Here is a 19,787-nt window from a genome sequence, read left to right on the forward strand (position 1 = left end):
CCCCGCCGCTGTCATGCAGGCGGCCGCCACACGAAATGAGAGGGTTGGCCTCGTGGGCCACCGCGATGTCACCGATGTTGCAGGCAAGGAAGGTGTCACCGTCGCTGAAACTAATCTTCCGGGGACTCGTATAATTACTGAATCTGTTGGCGGACAGGTTAATCCACATCCGTCTTAAGTACACTTTTATTTTTACGCTACAGTGATCAGTAATTAGAATTTAACCATTGTTCCTAGTAATTATAATTATCAATCTCGAGAACAGGTTGTGGGGCAATACGTAGAGTCTAAACCGGTGATGCAGACGGAGGCAACAGGTGGAGCTGTCCGGCATTACTCAGTAACTACTCAGCCCGAGCTGCCGGGGATAAGCCTGTTGACCATAGCGACGCCGCTGCGATACAGGCGGCGGAATGCCGGGCAACTGGTTCCAACATGATAACTCCCGGTGGGCTGGCCGCCACGGCTCAATCTGCCGCGGCCTTCAACGAGGGTCTGGTGGGAGACGAAGGCAAAGTCAGGCTAGCCAACATCTTAACAGTAATGATACTATATATATCAATTACCACTTATTTCTTCATCAGAAGCATCTTTCCTTTGTTGCTTTACAATAATTATGATCAATGTGTCAACAATTATTAGGGGGCTACGACGAAACTGCCGGCGGACAAGGCTGCCACAAGGGAAGACGCTGAGGGAATTTTAAGCGCGGAGGTGCGGAATGATCCTAATCTGAAGACGCATCCAGGAGGCGTGGCGGAGTCGGTGGCGGCGGCAGCCAGGATCAATGAGAGGGGAACATGATCATGAGAGTGTCGGTAATAATTGATGTTTCAAAAGAAGACGTCGGTGCTCAGTAAATCGGTACAAAATATGCGCAATAAGTAGTGTATACTAGTTAGCTTTATCTTTGAGTATGTTTCGTAAGTAGCTATATCAATAAATTGAGGAGCGCAGTTCTGTCTCTATATATATTTTTTCATGCATTGGCCCGACAGCCCCTACCAATTTGAACTAACCCATTCAAATGCGCTTTCCCGTGAAAGCAAAATCGAAAATTTGCAGTCATGTTTTCCTGCTTTGGCCAATCACTACAAGAGCCATATGCAACAAATAATATTGTAACGAAATTAATTCCGTAGTTAATGAGATGGACAAAAAGAATATTTCGTAGCAAACTGTGCATTAAATTATTCAGAAAAATAAGGTATGTGGGCAACAAACTAACTATAAATATTTTAATTCTTGAAGATAGACTAACAATAAATATTCTGTAACAAATTACGTATTAAAAATATTCGATTATAAGTATATAGGTAACAAAATGGCTATAGAAATTGCAATAAATTGTACATTAATTGATTTTTTATTGCTTATACTTTTGTTGCCAATTTTCATTGCTAGTGCAACAAATTAGCAATAAATTTTTTAGTAGGGATTAATTTAAAAATAAAAATTATAAAATATCTTATTTGCAAAGTGGAGTGTGGAATTATCGTAGTTCTGAAAATAAAACTTGCTACAAAATCTCATTTGCAATGGAAATAAAAATTACTATGAATATTCCGTCGCTACATTGATGAATATAGCTACACAAATTCTATTTCCATAGTAACGACACTGCTATGGAATTTTGGTGGAAAATATTACTACATAATTTTCGTATCTATGGAGTTGAAAATTAACTGCTATAAAATTTTTATGTCTATTGCAACAATATTGGCTATAGATTTCTGTTGCTATATGTGGTACCTTATCCCACATAGATTATAAACTAATAAGATAAACAATATATAATCATTGGGCAAAGAAATCATGTGCATCAATTAAATGCTTTTGTAGCTATAGAGACATTATATAAGAGTATCTAAACAGTATATTTCCCTTGATTGAGTGTGACCTAAAATTTGATTATATGAACAATTCAGCAACAAGAATATTCAATTGATACATCTGAGGTTTATAACTGAAATTTGTATGGTATTTATCTTATTATTGAAATATGACAACAATTTGGCTATGCACTGTACGTATACGCGTTTCTATTCCAGCTTTTGTTTAGCTGGTTGTCGGGAAAGCAGTTATGAATTGCTTGTAGCCGTGGTGGCTGATGATATAGTTATACCGCGAGTTGGCCCCTTTCCTTTGACTGCATTTATAGAAACAATTTCTTGTACATGTAGTGGGTGTTTAATTTACAGATAGAACAGAAGCCAGTTTCCATGTTTTAGGACAATGGTGAGACATGAGTAGTGTATTTAGAATCAGCCTCTTATTAAGTATATATGCACTTATAAGACTATGGGTTTTTGTTTTCGTCACATCTCTATGATGCTCAAATTTATATTGTACTCAATACATTGCACTTTGCACCCTAAAAGAGCATAAATAATTATTACATATTTTTTTCATTTTTAGAACAAAAGAATATTTCAATTGTTGTTGATTTGTTTTAATCCAAAAAATTAAAAATACACAAGCACCGGAGTGTCCAATTCCCGGCTTGGGATCCTCTACTCCCAAATAGTGCTACATTTTCTATTGCACCTCTAAATTGATGATATGTCTCTCTCCTACCCACCGGTAACCCATTTCCCCAAATGTCTCATCAACATTATTTGTCCATATGTCATCAATTTAGAGGTGCAATAGAAGATGTAGCACTATTTGGAGTAGAGGATCCCAAGCCTCCGCCGGCTCCTTTAAGTTACCACGTGTAATATGAAAATCCATGCTGTCCTAATATTCAACTGCCACGTAGTTCCCAACTTCAAGATGTGCCACCACTTTCTCGACCGCCCCCCCACCTCATTGACTATTTATCAACTCTGCTTCATTTTATATCGTCAGCTCGAACGATCCATCGCAAATTCGAATCCATCATCGTCCCGTGGAGAATTAGCATTCGTTTATATCATCATGAGTCAAGATCAGCCGAGAAGGGAAGAGGAGGAGGGGCAGCAAGAGCCCATCAAATATGGCGATGTTTTCCAGGTTTCAGGCGACCTGGCGAGCAAGCCGATAGCGCCTCAAGACGCTGTCATGATGCAGCCGCTGTCATGCAAGCTGCCGCCGCGCAAAATGAGAGGGCTGGCCTCGTGGGCTCCCGCGAAGTCACTGTTGTTGCTGGCGAGCAAGGTGTGACCGTTGCGGAAACTGACCTTCCGGGGACTCGTATAATTACCGAATCAGTTGGTGGACAGGTTAGTCCACCCTTCAAAATTACATGTTTAATCAATTAATTAGAATATGATAACCGTAATTTTCAATCCTGACAACAGGTTCTGGGGCAATTCGTACAGCCCACACCAGTGGCAGCAGGAGCAGTCCCACAGGGAGCAATAACTATAGGGGAAGCTCTCGAAGTCTCAGGACGAGCTGCCGGAGATAAGCCTGTTGAATTCAGCGACGTCGCTGCAATACAAGTGGCGGAGTGCCGAGCAACTGGTTCCGATCTGATCACTCCCGGTGGGCTCACGGCCACGGCTCAATCTGCCGCCGCCTACAACCAGGCTGTGGCCGAAGACGAAGGCAAAGTCAGGCTGGCCGACGTGTTAACAGTAATGCTACGCTCTATTGCCGTTGGGTCTTGACTGGAAGTATCTTTTTTGCAGTAACTAACGTGTTAACAATTACTAATTAGGGGGCCACGGCAAAACTGCCGGCGGACAAGGCTGCCACGCGGGAAGATGCGGAGGAAATTATAAATGCGGAGCTGCGCAATGATCCTGACCTGAAGACGCATCCAGGGGGGGTGGCGGAGACGGTGGCGGCGGCTGCGAGGCTGAATGTGAAGGAGACGTGATCAGTGAGAGCTAGCGTTGATAGTTATGTTTCGAAGGAGGAGGGGTTTTTGGTGAAATAGTAGAAAATATGGGGTAGCAAGTAGTATTAGTACTTGTATCTTTTGTGGATTTCCCGTACTCTCTCGAGTTTTTTGCTGTCCAAGTATGGTGTACAAATAAATTTATGTGTCTCTGTAGCCCGTGAATTAGTTTTGGCTGACATCTCTCCTTCATAAATCTAACTCTTTCATTTTTCTTTTGGAAAAAAAAAAGAAAAAACTACATTTCGTAATGGCTAACGATCTCCATTTGGTTGAACAAATCGTGGGTAAATTATTTTTTTAATTTTATAAAATAAAGTTTTTTTTTTTCTATACAACAATCGTGGCTGGGATCGCTTTTGGTCTTATAAAATTTATAATTACGCATTTTTAATTTCATAAAATTATGAGCATTATGGTATCGTAATTAAAAAGACGGTGTATTTTGAGATTTTCTTTTTAAGATTAAATAAGCATGATTTTAAATTTTATGAAATAAAAATTGATACATGTATAGTTGTAGTACAAAAAAAAATTATATTTATTTTATAGGGCTAAAAAAATATCCACGAATCAACGGTCATTAATCTTTGGTCCAGATTGATGTGCTAAGATTTAAATTGACATAAACATTAATTTACGTGTGGAAATTACGGCATCTTTAGTAATTATAAAGTATGATTTTTCGATATTGATATGATTGAGGAGCGAATAGCGTATTAATGGGATGGTTAAGAGGTAAGATTATTAAAATGGCCTCCCGAAAAGGAAAATGACTTGATTTAGCCCAATAAACAAAAGCAAAATTCCGAAAAACTATAGCAGCTGTAGTAGAGATAATTGTAATTCTTGAAACCATTTTATATTTGGAAAACATAAGAGCGAATAGCCCAAACGCTGCTTGCCTCAGGGCCTATAAGAGGTTTCTCCTCGACGCATAATTACATATTAGCAATTATGCGCGTCGAAAACATAAAAAATAATACTTATTGATTATAACTATATACTTATGAAAATATAGTCTTCAAATCTATTATATTAAATATCAAAAAAATGGGAAACAATATTATTTAGGATATAAAATTGCAGTTACTATGTCAAATGTACGTAAATTGGTAACTTACGTTGTTGTAAGATTAAAACACACCAAAAACCTCTTCATATATAAGCGTACAATCCCGAGAATAATATTATACGAGTATATGTGGCATACTCATATGTGTATGCACAGTTAATTTAAAATTTTAAAAATATATTAATTAAATTAATAAAATATTTAAAAGTAGAAAAAATGAGAAAATAATACAAAAGTTGAGAGATGTGGAAGTTGAGAAAAAGAGAAAATGGTAAGTTAAGAAGATTGAGAAAAATAAAAAGTTGAGAAAAGAAGAAAATATATATAAAAAATGAACATTGACATACCAAAATTAAGTGAGACACCAAGGTACTCTCACTTTATATATAGTATAGATACTTGTCGGGGTAGACGTTATTTTTCTACATATCCAGAACTTAATTAGCTACATTTTTCTATTTCAAACTTTAAGTATGAAATTAAGTGTTTTTTTTAATTAAAGTTGGTACATGAATATGAAAATTATAGTATCAAGACAAAATATATCTATTCTCGCTGGGAAATGTTCTCTATTTACCGACAATCATAAATTAGTTGGAGGAGATCACAAATTTCATGGAGCATTACCCCAAAATAGTTAGATAAGGTTGAATCCCATAGGGATTCGGTAGAAGGTCATCTCCCAACATTAGGGGATCTGTGATCCTCGAGGACAGTTAGACTTTGTTGCGGACATCTTTTGAGAATAAAGATGTTTTTTTGAATTCTTTAGGAGGTGGTTGACCAGACGCCTTCTCTCACTTGAAGTCTAAACCTTTAGGGATTAGGGGTACTTCTGATTGGAGGCTCAAGGAGTGCCCTCAAAAGTCCTATATGAATGACCTAGGCCACTTGTGAATACCATGTGAAATGGACTTTGGCTTTAGTTGGGAAATTTTAAGTTTCTAAATTTTTTTGTGGACTTGTGAAAGCCTATTGGATTTGGGGCCTCTCAAATTTGGACATTTTTTGGCCAATTAATTTCCTGGAGGTACCTTCTGCCAAATTTCCTAAGCACTTTATCCAAACTTGGCTTTCTGATAACATTTTAAGCCCTTACTTGAACTGGGCCTCCTGGGGTCTCTTGTGCTATCTTTTTTCTTCTTGGGCTGCTTAAATCTTTCTGGACTAATTTATTATGTGCCTCAAATATTTTGTTTCATAATAATAATAAAAAAATAAAAATAAAAACGTGAAGCACCAAAAAGGCAGGATTCAAACTACTGGTTGTTGACCGAGGATGAGAGGAAGGATGATGGTCTGAGCAAGCTGGTACTAGAGCACATGACTGATGGAAGCTGTCTTCGACTTTACTCAAAACTATCCTTCCTACTTCCCATCTTCTTCCTACAGTAGTGTTGCATAAACTGCCATTCAAATGTTCCAATTTGTAATCAAGGATAAAACCATGCAACTTTCCGGCAACACTTGTGCTATACCACATGTTGTGCTGAACTGCTGCAATTCTTTTCGTAGAAATTCATAGACAGGTTAGGGTAGCTTGCTAGCTACTACCCTAAGGTGTCCTCAAATAAATGTGGATCCTTGAATTGAATCATCATCACGTATAACATATATATATGTACGAAAAAATTCAATATTGTGTATTTTTATTTGAATATGAATTGGGCTCGAACTAAATAATATTAATCTATTTGATTAGTATTATCTTTGATTGTTGTCAAGAACATTATTGTATGAAAAAAGTTTAATCCAAATGTCGAGAGGAGTTCAAGAAGGTTGATGCATGTTGGACGAGAGATAAATCATTTGGTCAAGTCCAAGTAAAAAGACGTTCTGTTTCAAGTATTGAATGGTTATGTTCAAATATGAGGGTAAAACAGTTCTTTCACTTGATCAACGATGATTCATTTGAAATAACAATTTTAATTTTTCATTAGGATAAAAGGGGTGAGACGTCACTAAGAGGACGATTGACCTTAATTTTGCATCTATTTTTGTGGTAATCTTGCAATGTTTTTCTCATAATATCTATACAAATGAGCGGACTAAGAGCGCATAACATCGATAGCTCCAATTTTCTCTCTTGCAATGGAGATTAAATTTTTGTTGTAAATGCTATTCATATTCTACGTACTCCATTCAATATATATATGCCAAGTACGTAAGGATGAGACCACGTATTTTATTTTTAAAATTTTTTTTTATATATATTACGTGTGTAGATTAGATAAAATATATATAAGATGGAATAAATTTTGCAATAAAAAATTTGATCCGCTTGGAATGTCCTGATTAGCTTTTAGATAGTCTGATTTTGGTAAAAAGAAATGAAAATGCAAATCATAATTAAATAGCAAAGACCTGATATTATATTATATTATATTATATATATTATATTATATATTATATATATATATAGAGAGAGAGAGAGAGAAGAGAGTTGATTGCGTGAGGTGCCAAATACATATATATATTCATGCAACATTAACAGTTCCTTCCACAACTGAAGAGGAAAAAAATGTCCAACCTCCTGTGGAAGAGCTTCAACCTCTGCCTCTCTAAATTCAAGTGCCTTCCAACCATCACATTCTCCCCACCACCCACCAATACCGACCAAGATCATAAATCCACCACCGCCGCCGCCGCCGCCGCCGCGAATCCTTTACCCCTTTTCAAGAACTTCAACTCTCTCTATGATGTCAACTACTCTGATGATATCTCAACCTCCAAATCTCTCGCCTCCTCCACCACGGCCGCAGCAGCAACAGAAGACTTTTTCTCCTCCTCCGAAGACTCCGACACCGACTCCGTCCCGGATTTCACCTCCGCCTTCGCCTCCCACCGCTTCTTCGTCTCTTCCCCTGGCAGCTCAAACTCCATCTTCGAGCCTCTGGAACCGCTTTCCCCCAAGGATGCAGGCGCCCTGGTAAGCGGCGGCGTAGCAGTTCAGACGTACTCTCCGGACCCCTACTCCGACTTCAGGAAATCTATGCTGGAAATGATCGAAGCGCGCGATCTAACAGACGTTAACGCTGATTGGGAGTTCTTGCATGAGCTTCTCCTCTGTTATCTAACTTTAAACCCTAAGCACACGCACAAGTTCATAGTTGGTGCTTTTGCTGACATCATTGTGTCCCTCCTGACTGCGGCGCCGCCTACAGATGCTTGCCGGAAAACCCACATCGAACGACACTGTGCGACGCCACGATTATCAGTTTAATCAACTCCCCCCCCCCCTTCTTTCCTGATTAATTAAGGATAAAGTTCATGAATTATTTTGCAGCACGTACGGGCAAATTCAACACCCCCCCCCCCCCTTCTTTCCTGATTAATTAAGGATAAAGTTCATGAATTATTTTGCAGCACGTACGGGCAAATTCAAGAAACGTAAATTATTTCAGCATTGATTTTTGTCTCCGTGCGTGTGTAGGCGTGGGGAGATTTATGTCTCGTTACATGTGATATTCCTGAAGTCTTGTGTCATGTAAAATGTTGTCCTAGTAAAAGAATGTCTTTTTCTCGTTTGGCGATCGATCGTGTCTTCTTGTTGAACTCTTTTTCTTGGGAAATTAAATTTGAATATAAGTTTTTTGGATTATTGGTAAATTAATTACCGGATGAGTTGATAATTAATTGAGTTAGTTTATTTTCTGCAATTGGTCGAAACCATTCTTGATTTCTTGGATTTTTGTAAATAAAAAAGCATTTGATTTGAACAATTAATGTTTTGGTCTATTACATGGTACACAAAATCCGAAAACTGTTGTCCAGTAAAGGACATTGGAGGGCAGCAGTCCAGGCGACGACTAATCTGCCATTGCCAATAGGCCTTTTGTCTTTTCCTTTTTTTGTTTAATTCTTTTTTACTCTTTTTATGTGTGTGAAGTTATCCGTTAATCCGTGCATTCATCATATTAGGATTAAATATTTATTAACTAATATTCATTAATAATAAATATATTACACTTATTACATAATTAATTAATGTTTGATCAGATCAAATCTGAACGCATCCCACATATTAGATTTGTTATTTCCAAAAAAGGGGGAATGAATCGGTAATTAATATATATATATATCTCATTTAGTTAAGTCAAAGAAATCAATTTTCATACTTGTCATAAGAACACAACTACTTAGACAATATAAATTCTAAAACATTTAATTTGTCCATTACAACCTAAAAGCAGCCAAGTCTACCTCTTTAATAAAGGCGTGCTCATTTATTAGACAAAAGTTAATTAATAAATGACATCAAAATTATATACAATTAATTCCTTAGACCCAAAAAACGAACAAATTAATTAATAAATTCATGAAAGCAATCTTAGGACTTTGATTTCTATAACTTAGGGACAAACAAAAAGAATCCAAAGCAACCTAATTAAGAATATAATATTAGTGTGTAATAATTATATGCTAAACATATATAGTTGGTTTAGGTAAGTGATAATTGCACCTAATTCCCATAATAATCTGAGGTCTCAAATTCCAAGTTTTGCCCTTTTTGCTTAGGCCTAGTAGGATATGTATGCTATGAGGGCAACACTAAAGTATTTGTTTTTTGTCCAATTTTCGACCTAGTTTTGGGAGAGTGAGCTTTAGTACGACAAACTTGACTGCTATGTTGTGCTTTGCTTAACTTTTTCGGATTTAACTATAATTAAGTAAATTTTAGGCTTAATAGAGAAAGCGGAATGCATGCATGTGTACTTCATTAGTTTAATAATGTGTGGAGACAAATCCCGGTTATGGTGATCAGGACAAACTGGAGTAATTGGGACCATACACATACATGCATGTGGTATAATACTTGAATACTTGTTTGTTATAACGTCAAATGTTGTGGTGTAATAGTTGAGGTGAAATTTCATGAATTCTTACTAAGATGTTTGGTAAACTTCACAATATACATATATATATATATATATATATTAGGACCTGTATTTGTCTCCACATAAGTTAAATCATGATATTTTACGAAATTATGCTTGATATTTGTACAAGCTTGTTATAAGAACCAAGGCATAAATTATTCGTATTTTTAAAAAATTATATATATGGCTACTAGAAACGCCAACATCATCTATAAAAATTATCCCAATTTTTTGAAAAATTATACATATATCTCTAGAAACGTCAATATTATTACACAAATCATTCTAATTTTTTACTGTCATGAATAATTTTTCAAAACATAAAAAATATTTATATAAATAGTACATAAATTAGGGATGTAAATATAATTATCCCTTATTATGTGGAAACAGTGGAGATGAGACTCAAATTATGAATCCATGCATAATCTGAATGAAAAGGACTTGTGATTCGGGTGTTTGGTTTTGTTGACCAACTGAAAAGAATTGGGCAGAGTATTGACGTTGTCGTGGGACTGTGCAAGTTTAGTTTCATCAAAATGCGGCTGAATTAATGTGCACTAAAAATGAGTTAAGTCCAGTAAACCCATCTTTTCGTCACCTGCCACATGCATCTATACACACCAAAGAAAGATCGATATGCTTGTCGTATTGATCTGCGTCAAATTCCTCTGCGATCTACAACTGGTTTGACAATGATTTGGAGACTATTTGGAATTAAATACCTCAAGTTAGTTTAGTTTAGGTGGCTCTCAACTAAAATCTTCTGAAACTTAAGCCAGTTTAAGATTTGACATTGTAAGGATCGCACTTATGAGATGCAATTCGTATAATAAATGCATACCTACTGAATGGACCCTCCAAATACTTGTAGCCCTTATGTGTATCAATTCGTACAAGCTATGTGTTGATAGGACAACCATTAGATGAATGCTAGAGCAATGAATGTACAAGGGAGATTGATTATATTATAAAGGTGATATATAAATATATAACAATATGTCGTGGGATGAATTTAAGTCTCATATTTATTCATGAACCTTTGGCTCAAGACTGGATTGTTTAAATTTCTTACTCGACTAACTTTGGAAAGAAAAGGCTAAATTGCATATAATCCCTCTATGTTTTAGAAATAGACAAAAACTTAGAACAACATTAATTAAAGTGGTAAAAACTCTGAAAATTGGAATTGATCATGCTTGTAAGAACCAAGGTCCGTACGGAAGGAACGCAATGGAAATGATAAATATATATGATATATTTTCAACTGTTCCAACATTGTAGAAAGAAACAGTAGTGAATTGGAAGACGACAATGTAAAATAACTGAAACTTATGATGCATTGCTAAATTCCAACTCATAACATTGTTTTCTTATCGACATTTCACTTCAATCAACTCACCACTTTCAGCCAACTACTGTTTATGTATAGCAAGTAATTTGCATACGGAATGAGTTGCAATATTCGATTGTCCAATGGTTATAAACTAAGGAGTACCTCATTTGGTTAATCCATTGGTCGGGACAACTAACATTTTTCAGGCCAGTAATGTGATTTCTTGGACCTGTACATGAGTTGGACTCACTTAGCACTACGGGTTCATGCAGATCAGGCCCTTATTTTTTGGGGCCAATTAAATGGACCGTTTTATCAATTCGGGACGAGTCTCGAGTTTTATACCTAAATTTTCTTAGACCCAACTCAAATACAATTATTTATATTTTTTTTAAAAAAAATTATAATTTTGAGTTGGCTCATTTACTTTATTTGTTTGAAAATTATGAATTTGAAATTAAGTAATGATATTATTCGTATTTGAAAAAAAAAAAATTGGTATGTTTTGTCTCATGAGGTATCCCTAAGCTGCTAAGATTGAGACTGATTCCCACTCTCAATTCGTAGTTGTTGCTGTTGGTTCGAAATTTTTTTGCATTATTATAAAACTCCTAACTAAATATATTATTTATTATTATTATTATTATTCATATCATACTTTTTCTGGATCCCAACGAGGGCCCTTTCGCATTATTTTCTTGATATTTTTTTCCCTTACTTATAAGTTGTAACACAAAGTGATAGATGATAATAAAATCCATTACATTTTCACACAAAATGAAATACTAAAATATTAATATTTCATTTAACATAAATGAATGCAACTGATCATTTACCTAAACTATAACATATTTTTCTAAATTCCAATTTTAGCACCAATATTAAATATTTTATACATACATATATATATATATATATAGAGAGATATAAGTCAAAATATTCCCACTTCGATCATATTGCATCTTGCACTAAAAAACAATCAATAGAAGAGCAGCTTGGTGCAGTACCTTTATTAGAATCAAAGACAATTATGGTCTACACAGATATAGTGATAGGACGCATCAATTCGGACCAAGTACTGAAAACATTTATGTTCATTTGTGAGGATAATAATGCATTAATTAATGCTTGTGCCTAAGCATTTAATTTCAATTTTAGAAGATGCCAAAATGCTTGTGCCTATCCTAATCAGATTCCTACTCGGACAACATACGTACTCATAATAATGTCTATATGTAGACAGCCTTATATGTGTATGCTCTGGCAAACACAATGCCGGAGATTGCACTTTACTATTACATGTGCATGTCCCGTCGATAAAAAATAATATTTCATTTATTGTATGTATTTTTTAGGTCCTACGATTAAAAGGTTGTAAGTTCTAATTCTATATATATACGTTTTAGTCTATTTTTACAGTAGTATGTGTATATTGTTTCTTTGTTCCAACTGAAGCCGTGGATTGATTTTCAAATATTATTGTATTGTGCACCGAATATTATAACGGTATATTATTTGCTTTAGAGACATCACTGTATTTTCAAAAATATAAATAAATAACTCATTGTGATTATTCTAATTATGAGTATTTAATTACTGTAAAATATTTTTTTTCCCACTAATACTCATTGAAACAACATTTGATATAAAAATACTCAAATTAAATATGTTTTTGATATTTGCGTGTTCTCTTTTTTCCCCCTTCCCCCAGAGCAGCTGGTTGGACTAGTTCAATTTGGTCATTGTGGCACGACCAACCAACTAAAATTTTATGTCTGAAAATTAAATTCAACTTTAATAGTGCTTTACTAGCAAGCACACATCAGGAACATGAATGGCACTACAACCAATTATTTCTTAGCATGATGTTTAAGGGTGAGGTCCATAACTTAGTTCAAGGGCGTCATATATTCGAGTTTCATTAAATATGTGGGTATTTATTTTACTTTTATGTCATTTCATAATTTTTAGTTATATTGATGATATAATATAATTACGATGAATATCAAAATTGATTAAAAAATGTTTAAAATGAAATAATATAATGAGGAGGAAGGTTCTGGAAGGAGCATTGTTTATGTGGGTGTACATTAAAATATCAAAATTGAAAAGACACAACTCATAGGGGGTGTTTTAGGGTTGTGCAACCACAGTCGAGATTCATGCAACGATATATGCAAGCATCTGTACTTATCACCACTCCAATAATTCGCAAGATTGATGCAAATGTATGGTACGTTTGCAATAAATGGGCCATATATGATGGTGTTCTAATATTCACGTGATTTATTTTTTATTTTTTTATTTTTATCTTTTAATCTCAGGTGATGTCTATCCGAATTGAATTACCACTTTCTGCCAAGAATCTCAACTTTTCTTCCATGGAACAGAAGCAATAGAAATTGAGATAATAAAGAAAGACGCTCCAATATTCTGGAAATTTGAAACTGTAAGAAACCAGTTTATTTATTAATGAATTCCACAATAGAGTTTGCAACTATTTTAAAAATAAAAAAATTAATGAAATATTTTGACAGTAGTCAAAACAATAGAATTTTGTGATAAGGGGTTAAGTTCTTTTCAAAAAGACTATTGAAATAATAGGTAAATGCCCGTAACTTCTTATGAATTAAAAATTATGACCGTTTGATTAAAATTCTACTGCCAAACCATATAATTAAAGCATTGCATTTTAAGCTTACATCAATACAAATACTTTCAGAATACATACGTCTCTTACATGACGTCAAATAATAATAATTTGATAGCAAAACCTTGCGTTTAAATTCGAGTAATTAGTTAAAATAACAAGTGGACCTATTAAGTATTTTTTCATTAAATTGGTCGAAATTAAGTACCAAAAAACCATAGGGGCAATATTTACACACATATATATATATCACATTTTGTTTTTAGCTAACATCATCATTTTTTCTGATATCAATATAGAACTTCTGTTATACTATTGGTAATCTTCATATAAAAAAATATGTAATTTTCTATATAAAAAGAATGTTATGTTGATATAAAACTAAGTGTGATGTAGGCAACAACGAATTTAATAAAACTGTGATTAGGAGACTCCAACTCCCACTAATTAATGATAATGACAACTATAATTTAATATGTATTAGGATAATTTATACATGTGTGTTGATATGTGACAGCCAAGATGATAATGTAATAATGTATTATTCTAAGCCAGATGTTAATATTAAATTGCCAGATTGATCGTTCCTATCTCAATCTGATCCCCACTCCCACAACATACTTGACATGACAATTCCGCACCCCACATGCTTTCGCCTAAACCCCTAATTCAAATCAAATCATTTCTTTACTAAAATTGTCCATTATCAAGAAATTACGCAAAATTATTAAAACTTTTATATTCCATTTTAGTATATATTAAAATAAATGAATCCATCCATAACTCAGCAGTCAAAATTCTTAAATTTTTTTATATATGTAACTTCGTTTTTCTAATTTGAACAGAATCTTATCGACAAAATTATATATTTATTTAAAAAATGAAAAAAAACCCGCAACAAATTATAGTGTGAAGTCCCTCGTCACATATAAAATCTTCTATCTGACGGAGGAAAGAAGAGCTCACAAGGACAAAATAGGTTTTCATAATCAAGAAGGATTAGAGGATAAAATTGTATTTTCACTTTGGGCATCATAAATACGCCTATATAGGATAAATACCCATATCATTCCATAAAAAAAAATAATAACAATTGCTATTATATGTTAGTCTCGTACTTCTGCACCATCAGTATCGACACAAAACTCTAAATGAAAATTAGAAGTAAATCAGCTTAATGCTTAGTTTTTATTTATGTGCAGAGTGTGGACATATCATGTCCGTCCGTCCACATTGAACAAGATTAGGATAATAATTTACATTGAGCTGAATGTACAAATGGTACAACGTAGTACCCATGATGTACAGTAGTAAGATGTACAAGAGTTTCATGCACCGACAGTTGTGGTTGCAAGAGCTGAATCCATTTGATCAGCTCTGTTCTGACTAATCCTTTCATCACCTTTCTCTTCACTGAATACCCATATTTCTGGAATCGCTTGCACCATGTTTGTCACCGTCTCCATCGCGTAATCCGCTTCTTTGCTCTTTATTGCACTCCCAACCTTTTCCACACACCAAGTTTAAGAATGTCCAAACAACATTTGTCAGATTAATCCATCAATTCTAACAATAAAAGGATATATATATATATATATTAAAAAAAATTCTCATCAAAATCATATTTTATCGAACCAAATTCATTTTTGTAGAATTATACACGTATCAAATGATAAGTATATTACATTTGGTATATAATTAATTCATATTCAACGATCAATTTGAATTAGAATTTTCCTTAAAAACAAATTATATATAGAATTTGTTGTGGGCTGATATTGAATTCAACTACAATAAATTGGTTGGTACGCGTGATAAATAAAGTTTTAATTAAAAAAGATAATTTAGGTAAAAATATATATATGTATATTCAGAACTAAATGATGTGTCCAAGTGGCAAAATAGAAACCAGAGGGTTCATCAACTACAGTGCACCGTCAGTGCACGCAAACTAACTCACCAGAACTGTCCGGAGCCCGACAGCCTTCCCAGCAGCTACATTCTTCACGTTGTCATCCAAAAACAACTGAAAATTCGAAAAAGGAATTATATATAAATAATAGGAAAATAAAATGTTCATGGTTAAGGAAAATAAAGTTTGATCGACTGCAGCAGCGGCGTACCGTACGGCGTGGATCAATCTCCGCAACATCAATGGCGATTCTCATTGCTTCCATTGAAGGCTTTAAGACCACAGGAAATTCATCGGGACGCGTGGACTTCGACAAATTCGGATTCATCGTCTCGAAACATATGATTTTCTCGAAACAATCTCTGATCCCGAGACGATCCAACGCTTTCATCGCGTGAATTCTGTCCGAATTTGTGAAAATCTGCAGAAAATTTTCGTCGTCTTTCAGTAAAATAAATAAATATTTTCAACGATGAATTTTAGTAATTTCTGTGACATAAACGTCTTACGATTTTTCTTTGTTTGATCGACTGCAAAATGTTACGCAACCGAGAGTCGGGTTTGATCAAATCGTACGGCAATCTTCCGTGCACGAAACTGCAGAGGAAAAATTCAAAAGTCAGATTAATTTGATTTCGGACAATTTCCGTTGTAAGTAATCAAAAATAGGAAAGAGGTTTGAGGTTTCTCTTACCCGTGATAATCATCGGGATTAATATCATACCCTAAAGCCTGCAAAAACCACAAATTATAATTAATTAAGCTGATTAGCGTCATTTTCTGATAAATTAGAGAGAATTAGTGCGTAATCAATTACCCGAAGGCCGGCCAAGGAGCTCCCGTAAGTTCTGAAAAGCTCTCTGTTCACATCCGGAGCTTCTGATTCCGAAAATCCGCATTTCTCAACGAGAAAATCTGTCCAAATTAAGACATAAATTCAAAACATAAAATAAAATAAAATCAGTACAAAAACTCCATTTTTCTAATTAATTCTTTAAAAAAATAATACTTATTGTGATCATAACCTTGAACGTTCTGTTTAAGAGCTTTCCCAATTCCAGTCTTGGAAGAGTACAAAGTGTCGTCCAAATCTGCTCCAACAACCAGAAACAATTTTGTTAATTTAATTTTTGGACATTTTCTCCACTAAAACTCTGCTCCGTGAGTAGAGATTCTCTGGAGAAAGAGAAAGTTAAAAAGACAATGTATGCGTACCAAACATTAGACAGTCGAAAGGGGAAGAAACAGTGCTGCAAGAATCCATGGAAAATGGAGTGGGAAATTTGAGAGGTTTTGTTCTAACTGCGAAGAATGTTTTTGTGATGGAGAAATCGTGAGGAGAGAGAGGCAGAGGGGTCTGAGTTGGAGGGGAAGAAGCGTATTTATAGGGAGAGGAGGAGAGATTGGACGAAGGAGGATAGCGGGTTTGATTTGACAGCTGAGTCAGCATGGGACCCACACGCTGGTGATTGTCCGAATATATTAGTCTTTGATAAACCGCGACACGTTTATGAAAAAACAACTCGCACCGACCGTTTTCTATGTCGTAGCGTGGTTCGGGAGGAATCAGAAGCGACGCGTGCACTGAGCTTTGCGCGATCCCCCATGAATGCATCCATCGTGATCGTTAGGATTCCGATTTCTCCTGATGACTGATTTGGTTCTAAATTTCGCCCAAAAATTATGTATCTTATAATTAAATTAATTTCAAAATTTTGCTCGTATTGATAATGTTGAGGTCAGACGGTGAATTTGAGTACTAATTTGGACGTTAAATATGTGATTATGAGGGCCAATAACGTATAATTTAGTTGGTTAAATTAAAATTAAAAGATTTTAAAGATTACATAATAAATATTATTATTGTTCTATTACATAATAAATATTATTATTTCAATTAATAATAATTTATTGTTTCAAATCAAATTGTGAGATGTGATTATTGTGTTCCTTATTTCTATTTTGATGTACGTTTTAATTTAAAATTTTATGATGTATTTAAGTAATATTTATATTTTGACATGGAAATCTTGTAAGAAACTAATCTCACATGAATGAAATTTGACAACATGAAAATGCTTACATAAAAGAGGGGGAAACCACATTTTTCGTCTTGTAATTTAGGACTTTTTCATGTTTGATTTCGTTGGTTATGGAATTTGATTCTATAACTTTTTAAAAGCAGCACTTTTGGTCATATGACACATTTTCGTTATATTTTCTAACGAAAAATGATACATGCTTAGCATGTGTCAGTTAAAATCTTATAAGTCTAAAAGATTTTCATTTTTTATCCTGTAGCTTTAAAAAAGTAGCATTTTTTATCTCAAACACCTAACGATCACGGGCATTTTTCGTTAAACATGTAACGGGAAGATGTCATGGGCAAAAACTGCTACTTTTTTAAAATTAGGGGACCAAAAGTGACAATCCCGTAATCAATGGGACCAAAAGTGAAAAAAAAAATTCTAAGTTACAGGAAAAAAAAATGTAATTTCCCTCATAAGAGAGTATGATTTGAGTCGAGGTTGTGTAGATTTTTTAAGGTAGTCAAACTCTAAACAGCTTTTGAAATATGAAAAATCGAAGGTTTATTGAAATATATCAAGCTAAGATTTTCCAAAACTTAAGTTAGTTCGAATGACAAATTGAGGTAAAATAAAAATACACTCTCTAAGAAATAGTATACCTTATTGTATAAATTCACGTTTCAAAATCTCCACCTTCAAACTATCAAAGCTTGTTTTAAAATTTTATATCCTAAATAAAAGGGGTATTTTTTCTTTTTAAATATCCTTCATAGTAATCCTCATCGGTGAACACGACAAAAGTAACAATTTATAGTATTTTCATAATACCAACACCATTCTCAACTTACAAATCAGAATGAAATAAATAAAATTTTACTCTAGTTGTTCTTTTTCATACACAGCAAAAGAGTTGCAAATCAAATATGCAATGCAAGATGGTTGAACATTTATTTGATGTAAACATTTTTCCTCCAAAGTTAAAGGGAGATTATTTTGTTAGGACAGTAGTTATGTACAACTGAAAATTTTGCCTCCTTGTTCGTGTTTTTATTTTCAGCGAAGAATATATATTTTAATATTTTTGTATGAAATAAGAATATATTTGAATTAATTAATAAAATTATATTTTATGTTACATATATTTCCAAAAAATATGTATAAACAAATAATGTGGTTCACTTTAATTACTATTTTAAAAATTAAAAACTTAAAACAAACAGGCATATATATCTGAAACTGATAAGAAGTTAAATTTGTGTCCCGCCTGATCACTTGTACGTTAATGTTCATTGTTACATGTTTTTAATAATGTTTCTAAAATTGTGGTAATTATGTTAAACATAATATTTAAACGTCTTACATAAGTCGTCGCAAAAACGCGATGTGACTCCACATATATATTGCTCCAACAAGTTGTCATTTTGTTTTTTATAAAAGCGTGCAAAACGTGTGCAAAATGAAATTTCTTTCATCTTACTTTGGTCTGTAAAGCTGTACAGGGAAAACAATTTTTATTACCCTCATCACCTAACAACATTTATGTATCATACCAATATTAATAGTTGATATTCCCACTGTGACTCAGAACAATTATCAAAATGATTTGTCGTTCATAAGGTTGAGTGGCCACCAGCATGTTCACATATTCTTCTAGGTGACCTTTACTTCATATGATTAATTAGGATATATCACTTATAGTCCTTATTAATTTGGTATTTACTTTTTTTTTTTTTTTGTCAGTCCCTGAGAATATGCCTCAACCCGAAATAAATACTGATTTTTGGGTGATCTGCATTTACTTCCCTTCATTAGACAAGGGGTAATTTGATCATTGCAATACCACATGAGATTGTTTACATTTTTTTTTCTCTGAATATTGTATAAATTGGCAGTTGAAGAATTGAGAGCCCAGTTCGTAATAATTATTAGCAGAGTTGAATCTATTATACATACATACACAGCTCCAGCCCAACACAATATGAAACTCAACTATATATTTATAAAAGCCCACTACTCTGTTTTCGTGCTTACTGATTTTAACACGTAACAATGAAGCTGATCAGAACATATAATTGGAC

At 34.1% G+C, this 19,787-nt stretch overlaps 4 protein-coding genes across 4 annotated transcripts in view; 3 read left to right on the forward strand and 1 right to left on the reverse strand.

Annotated features, from left to right (window-relative positions):
- LOC105171576 (late embryogenesis abundant protein D-34) overlaps positions 1 to 986 on the forward strand; it is a 1,229-nt gene extending 243 nt beyond the window's left edge. The window contains 4 exon segments of the mRNA XM_011092737.2: positions 1 to 157; positions 266 to 344; positions 347 to 540; positions 643 to 986. The exon segment at positions 1 to 157 is cut by the window's left edge and continues 27 nt beyond it. Coding sequence (XP_011091039.2) covers positions 1 to 157; positions 266 to 344; positions 347 to 540; positions 643 to 804 — 592 coding nt within the window. The 3' untranslated portion in view covers positions 805 to 986.
- On the forward strand, positions 2,837 to 4,007 carry LOC105171577 (late embryogenesis abundant protein D-34-like). Its single transcript, XM_020697053.1, is given in 4 exon segments — positions 2,837 to 3,049; positions 3,052 to 3,203; positions 3,282 to 3,560; positions 3,644 to 4,007. Coding segments are annotated over 4 exon segments (723 nt in total). The 5' UTR covers positions 2,837 to 2,919; the 3' UTR covers positions 3,806 to 4,007.
- Positions 7,352 to 8,200, forward strand: LOC105171336 (transcription repressor OFP12-like). Its single transcript, XM_011092408.2, has one exon. The coding sequence runs from the start codon at positions 7,423 to 7,425 to the stop codon at positions 8,122 to 8,124; it is 702 nt and encodes a 233-aa protein (XP_011090710.1). The 5' UTR covers positions 7,352 to 7,422; the 3' UTR covers positions 8,125 to 8,200.
- Positions 14,926 to 17,053, reverse strand: LOC105171337. The gene is made up of 8 exons (XM_011092409.2): positions 16,895 to 17,053; positions 16,705 to 16,770; positions 16,497 to 16,594; positions 16,374 to 16,411; positions 16,189 to 16,276; positions 15,891 to 16,100; positions 15,728 to 15,793; positions 14,926 to 15,272 (listed from the first exon to the last, which is right to left on the reverse strand). Exons 1-8 carry the CDS (start codon positions 16,941 to 16,943, stop codon positions 15,096 to 15,098), a joined length of 792 nt encoding a protein of 263 aa, XP_011090711.1. The 5' UTR covers positions 16,944 to 17,053; the 3' UTR covers positions 14,926 to 15,095.

This window comes from Sesamum indicum, linkage group LG10 (assembly GCF_000512975.1).
Source record: "Sesamum indicum cultivar Zhongzhi No. 13 linkage group LG10, S_indicum_v1.0, whole genome shotgun sequence".
In the NCBI taxonomy this organism is placed as follows: Eukaryota; Viridiplantae; Streptophyta; class Magnoliopsida; order Lamiales; family Pedaliaceae; genus Sesamum; species Sesamum indicum.

Excerpts from the sequence above, each read along its gene's own strand:
- LOC105171336 (XM_011092408.2), top strand. The coding sequence starts at position 7,423 with ATGTCCAACCTCCTGTGGAAGAGCTTCAACCTCTGCCTCTCTAAATTC.
- LOC105171337 (XM_011092409.2), bottom strand. The coding sequence starts at position 16,943 with ATGGATTCTTGCAGCACTGTTTCTTCCCCTTTCGACTGTCTAATGTTT. Across the intron at positions 16,101-16,188 it reads CGATCAAACAAAGAAAAATC|ATTTTCACAAATTCGGACAG; the intron begins GTAAGACGTTTA and ends AATTTTCTGCAG. Across the intron at positions 15,273-15,727 it reads TCGGGCTCCGGACAGTTCTG|GTTGGGAGTGCAATAAAGAG; the intron begins GTGAGTTAGTTT and ends TGTGTGGAAAAG.